Consider the following 6,521-nt stretch of genomic DNA (forward strand, 5'->3'; position numbering starts at 1 on the left):
TGGGATTGTTGTGACCAGGTGCAGGACCCTCGTACTGTTGGCCTGGGCCCATCGATCCAGCCTGTCTGTGTCCCTGTGTAGATCCTCCCTTCCCTCAAGCAGGTATGACCAACAAAACAGTATCTTTTAGAGTATCCAGAGGCTGCCACTTAAGAGGCGTAAATAAATGCTATTCATATGCCTGTTTAGGTAACTAGGACATCACATTTCTCCTGATGTGAAACCTGAGGTGTTCTTATTCTGTAAGCTTGGCTGTGCAACAATGAAAATATTACCAGTTTAGAAGGAGGTGGGGAGTAGCAACCCAAGCAGGAGTATGGGGACTTGCTGTGTTACCAGGGCCTGTAACCAGGCCTGCCTCCAAGTCTTCACTGTTACTTTGGAATAGATCAGTCAGAGCTAGCATTATCCCTTTTCTGTCCCCATTTCTTTTTTTTTCATCCCTATAGGCATGGTCTGAATGACAGAAGAGTAAAAGACTCATTCTGAACTTTCTGGAGGCCTGTGGAGGATTGCTCCCCTTCACTGTGAAAGCATGTATTAATATATTATTAGAGCCTGCAGATTTCTGTCGTACCTTCGAAATGCTGACAAACACAAGACACGGATTAAAGACTGCAAATGCAGATTAAAGTTTTCAAAATCCTAAATAAATTCAGGAACTTTGAGCTTGTTTCATGTCATGATTCTGGTTTTTTTGTTGTGGTGGGTTTTTTTTGTTTGTTGTTTTTTTCCTTCATGTCATCCTACTGCTAAAATGCAGCTGCACAACAGTGAAAACTGAGTGGTCCTTTAACTTGTGGTTCTGGGTGGTTTTTTTTTTAATTGTAAAAACTGTAATGCCTGTAGGTGCTTTTGTTGGGCTTCAGAAGGGTCTCTTGCCAGTGGTATTGCCTTGCTGTCCATTCTGCTGGTTTTTTAACTTCCTTAAAAAAACAAAATGCAGCACAGCACGTGCCTTGTGGAGGTTCGTTAGGGATTAGTGCTAAGCTAATGTGAGGAGGGTGATAGTCACACCCGTATCACTTGGAGAGGTGATGTTTCTCTTCTGCATTCCCAAGAGCTTTTGGTAAGGCTGCCCACAGCACGCAGTACAGCATTTGAACTCATTTTTATCTCTTTCTTCCCTTCACAGCTGGGGCAGCAAAGGACAGAAGGACTTCAGGATGTCTGTAATTCAGCAAGGGACGGCAACACATAGGAAAGCAAAGAAAATCGCTGTAAAAACCAGTCTAGATAACCCCTTTGTCTTTCAGTGGAAAACCATAGATGGAGATGATATGCATTTTATACTACAGACCTTAGAAGAAAGGATTAAACATATTGGACTTAAAAAGATTGAGACTCCAAGAAAGAAAAAACACTCCCGTACAAAAGAACAGGCGGAAAAAAAGCCCGATGGCAGCACCAGCGAACTCCCTAAAGAAGAGGAAACGGAAGGCCACCGACAGCAGACAGGATGGACCGACATAAGTATCAGAAGACAGCTTGCTATTGGAGTTAATGAAGTTACAAAAGCACTGGAAAAAAACGAGCTGCTACTGCTGCTGGTGTGCAAGTCGGCGAAGCCTACCATGATCACGTCACACCTCATCCAGCTGAGCGCGAGCCGGGCCACGCCGGCCGGCCAGGTCCCCCGCCTCAGCCACACCGTCGCACCCCTGCTGGGCTTGGCGTCCGTCTTGGCACTGGGCTTCAAAAGGCAGTCCCATGCGTTTACTGAGGCAATAGAAGCGATCGTTCCAAAGATACCGGCTCTGGAAGTGCCCTGGTTTCAGCTCAGAGCTGAAGAACCAGATTCTTCGGAAAACCATGAACCCAGGCAGCTTACGGAAGCGCTGGAGGATGAGCTCAAAAGCCAGAAGCGGAAGCGCAAGGAATGCCATCGGCTCGACCTTTCAAATGTCATCCTACAGCCTCTGAAAATCAAGAAACTTGTTCCAAATCCAAATAAGATAAAGAAGCCGTCTCACAAAAGGAAAAAAGCTTTTTCAGCATAACCGATGCCAGTTTGGTTCTTCGTTTTGAACAGTTTTCATGTGGTACGGAAGACAGCTCTGACTGAAGCACCTTGTTAGGCTTCACAGCATAAAGCACATGAGTACAAGGTGAACTTTATGTTGCGTTCAGCTGAGGTACTTTCTGCTTTAGTAAAGAATGTTGCCTAAATTTGGGTGCGAGTCTTTTTCTGGGGGTAAATGTTTCATTTGCAGTTGGAGATCACAGGGTTAAAATCGGCTGTGAATATGCCAGAGTCTTTTAAGACATAGTAAGTACAATCTTTGGGATTAATGCAAAGCATTAAACTAACTTTGCGTTTTTATACAGGTGAACACACTTCAGGCAAACCAAATTTGAGTTCATTATTCAAACGAATCATACCAAAAGTGAAAGTTTATTTAAACAAAGGTCCATGCCAGTATAACTCATTTAAAGCTGGTTCAATGCATGTTTCAAGTAAACAGCTGTAACAGCACAGGCAGACTTCCCTTTTGGTCTTTCACAGTTTGCTCTGCTGAACAATAAAATTATTTTGGTGAGGAACATATGCAGGCTTGGGCTCCATCTAACCCCTGGTGCCCAACAGGCTAAAGGAGAAACTTTATTTTCAAATACAGAACGAACCCAAACTATCACTGCTGCATTTTGAGAAAAAGGTTTCTGTATGCAAACTATAAATACACATCCTGTGAGAAAAATGCAAACTAACCTAAACTCAATTTGGTTTTTAAATGGAGACTAAAATTATTTCCCAGGACGTTGAGATGAGCCATATACTGTTGCATATAAAGTAGATGACAGTTGTAACTGCTACAAGACTGAAAACCTAGCACATGACTTTCCTTTTGTTTTACTGAGGACTACAAAGTTTCCCAATGAGACCACTGTGTTGTAGGAAGGAACGGGAATAGTGCTGCAATTAATAAAGATCAATGGCCTAGGAGTTTACTTGGTTCTCTCTCTGTTCTAAGCAGAAGTCAGTATTATACTGTAGAAGAAAGCATAAAATACCTTGACTGAGTTACTTTGTTGTTCCTTAAAGGTGGAATTTACATGCTATACTTTTCAGAGATTTGCTAATGTAGCCTCCCAGCGCCATCAGAGAGCTAATCTGTATTTTGGATTGATTTAAGTTACTTTAGTTCATGATACCAACCACAAAGCGAGGCAGTAGCAATGATTCTATAGTTACAGTGCTTCCTGAATTTTAAACTGAACCAAGACATTTAATGCCAGAATTGTCACCCTGCCTGGCTGAGGGTGGTGGGAAGAGGTGGCTTTTTTTGCCTTGCTTCATAGTCCTTCAAATACGTCCTTTGTTCTGGCAGTTTGGATGCATAAAACTTTGAGGGCATGCTAGCACTAGCATATTTAATTCCCATGCTGGCCAGCTGTACCCTGCCCATCTCAGCCTTTCAGCAGAGTCCGAGGATTAGCTTTGGCAAAGAATGTTAAGCGCAGGAATCGTCTTTCAAGCACTTTGCTGCCTGCCCAGGTCTGTAGATCTCTTCAGGGATTTGTGTCCCCTCTGCCAAGAGGAAGTTACTCTGGGAAAGGAATTATGGATGTTTCAAGACTGGTGGGAAAGGTGGTGGAGTAAGCCTCAAGTTTGCCAATCTTTGTGAAACCATCCATTAGGTTTTGAGGAGTCTTAGCTAGCAGCTGTTCAAAGCAACCCTAATGCACACAGGTTCAACTTTGGAAACAAGAGAAGAGCTTCTCCTATTGAGCTGCTGCCAGTGGAAGAGTTGCACGGATAATCTTTCATTAAATACCTGCTTAGGAAGTGAGAGCGAGTTGCCACAATTTCCACCTCCTGAATAATTGCATGGGTGCAGATGTGGACACCTTCAAGATTCATAACCTCTTGACACCGTGCTACTTCAGCAAAGCACCTAAGGTGATGAGTACTCAACAGGGACAAAAGAGACCATGCTGGATTACACAGCTGCTAGGTAACACACAGAGGTTCAGTGACAGAGCTCTCCAGGAACAGCCCCAACACTCGGACACAGATGCCCTCATGCCCTCTGCCCCAGGAAGTTTTTCTCTCTCCTCTATGGTTCTGCACAGCTTCTACAGAAGCACCACTCAGCCCTCCTTCCCCCCCACTGAACATGCAGGGCAAGCCAGAACACAAGGCAGAGTTTACCCCTTGGGTTCAGAAGCACCATTGTCCCAGAAGACGGCACAAGAGCGGCCACACTCCTTCCTTCCTGTGCAGTTGATCCCAAGATGAAGGTGGAAAGCCAGACTGCAGGAAAACCAGGTTCAAGTCTGCCTTCTGCCTAGAGATACTTGGTCCCATTGTGGCCTTGACACGTTTCCAAACGACAGTACTGGGGAGGTTTTGCCTTCTGATTTCAGAGAAGAGAGGAGAAAAGAAAATAATCTGCCTGGGAAATTCTAGAAGAATTTCTTTCACTTGCATTTTTTTTGGGGGGAAGAGAAGGCAGAGATCATGAGCGTACCTTTCACCTGGCATTCAAGACCACCTATCCAGGTTAGGGAGAGCTGTGCCATGATCATTTCTTAGCACGGAAGTCCCTTAGCCACAAGGACAGAGCTATGCCCCACTGTCCCAGCTCACATTAGGCAGCAGCAGAGCCAGGACTACCAAGGCTCTGCCTCAAGAGCCAAAGCAGAACGCACTGAGCCCCTTGGTGAACCTCCTCCTCATCCCAGCAGGCTCCAATGTGATTGCTCAGCCAGGAAGGCACCTTCCTGCTTTTTGGGAATTAGGAACTTACATCTTTCATGGAGTTGAGATTAAACCCTTCCTGTTACCTCACATATCACTGCCATCAGTTACGTTTTCAGGCACTTAATTCTGCTCAGGCCCCACACAGGTAGTCCAGGCTCCCTCTGCACCATCTGTTATGAGCGTGGCAAGCGGGCAGGTGTCATAGAGTGGCCAAAGCTGTCAAGCCCAGCTGCACCATTAGATGTCTGAGAGATCTCCTCTGAAGCCCTTTTAAATTCATGAAGTCCTGAGCTGCTGCACACTCAGGGGTCAGACAAACCACGTTCAATCCCTTCCTTTGTTTGAAGGAGGTCAAAAGCTTTAATCACAAGGCTATAATGCAGTCAGGGAAAGTATTTATCACTGTCTCTAGGGCAGAATCCTCTCACCACAATTCAACAAGAAAGAGAAACCAAACCACAAACCATTCACACATAAGGAAAAGGGCGGGAAGAAAGAAAAACCCCACTACTGTGAGCAAGTAGGTAGGGCTAGTAGTTATGAAGAACAGACAAATTTATCTTCATCTAAATTGAAGTTTTCAGGTACAGAATTCAAATTTCAGTAAAATCTGCTGTCATAATTACAGGCATATTTAAACGGAAAGTTTAGACATTTGCATTTCATGAGATATTCAAGTCACATTCAAAAGATGCTCACAGGACAGAGGCTTCACTACCACAATTTGGCACTTTCAGCTAGAACAGTTTCTTACTGCTGACTCTCGGTGCTCACGTTCCCGCAGCGCCCGTGAGCTGAGAGAACTGCTATCGTATCTAGCCAGGACGCTACGCTGGAATGCAAATAAAGTGCTTCAGAAGCAGCTCTGCTTGCCGAGCAGTCATGAGGGAATTGAAACGGCTCCCCCGGACAACAAAGATCAGCCCTTCTACATCTCAGGAAGCGCAGTACAGAGACTTCCAAGGACTGAGGGTAGAGCATTTCTCTTCTGCTTACCAGCCACATATATAGCAAAACTTCCTGTTCCAAAGTCAGGATAAAAACACTACCAGGAACGATTTATGAATACATATTTACACAAGATACTTTTCATTAGAATTACAGACTTCATAGGAAATCAAAGTAGACAAAGGAATATGTGCAATTTCGCAGAAGCGTTGAAAACATTCAAACTATAAATATCCTGATAGCACTACTAAAATTCTTAGTTTTACACACAGGCCGATGTTATTCTACTGAGGAAAAACTAAGGTTTTGTGCCACAACTGTAAATTAAGTACAGTAACGTATTATCATTCCGCTAACATAGGTAACACCTGCACTGAACAGTGCGATACTGTTAAATCAATCCACTGATCTATTGAAGATCAAAGTACAAATCTGTATTTTTATTGATTTGGCAGCATTGCTTATGGAGAAACAAATGCACTAGTTAAACCAGTACACTGTCATACTGCTCCAGTTACAAAAACACCCATGACTTTCATAGAGCTACAAACGTATCCTACTTCATGATCTTCACCCAAATGATGGATATCCACGTGAAGTAAATAAGCAAAGATACTTGAGTTTGTATCTTTCATTCTGTTACACTGACAAACATACACCACCACTTAATAAATTGAAATGCAGCAGTTCATCCACATAATAGCAAATATTTTTGTACCCTAATCCACCACTGAAGTTCAGTTTGTACAAAACAGTCTTTTCTACAAAGTGGAAAAAAAATACCTTCTTCTCATCAAGGTGCAAGCTAAGCTCTGAAACTTAAATGAATGTGCTTTTCTTTTCATGGACAATAAAAGTGTTTCATGGA

General features: G+C 43.5%; 1 protein-coding gene across 1 annotated transcript; it reads left to right on the forward strand.

Moving 5' to 3' along the window:
* The first annotated feature begins 1,166 nt into the window (after positions 1-1,166).
* On the forward strand, positions 1,167-2,000 carry RPP38 (ribonuclease P/MRP 38kDa subunit). Its single transcript, XM_008938968.1, has one exon. It carries the CDS (start codon positions 1,167-1,169, stop codon positions 1,998-2,000), a length of 834 nt encoding a protein of 277 aa, XP_008937216.1.
* Positions 2,001-6,521: the final 4,521 nt, after the last annotated feature.

Source organism: Merops nubicus, unplaced genomic scaffold, assembly GCF_000691845.1.
Source record: "Merops nubicus isolate BGI_N331 unplaced genomic scaffold, ASM69184v1 scaffold43854, whole genome shotgun sequence".
Classification (NCBI taxonomy): domain Eukaryota; kingdom Metazoa; phylum Chordata; class Aves; order Coraciiformes; family Meropidae; genus Merops; species Merops nubicus.

Bases quoted from the DNA above. Each gene is read 5' to 3' on its own strand.
- RPP38 (XM_008938968.1), top strand. From the start codon at position 1,167: ATGTCTGTAATTCAGCAAGGGACGGCAACACATAGGAAAGCAAAGAAA.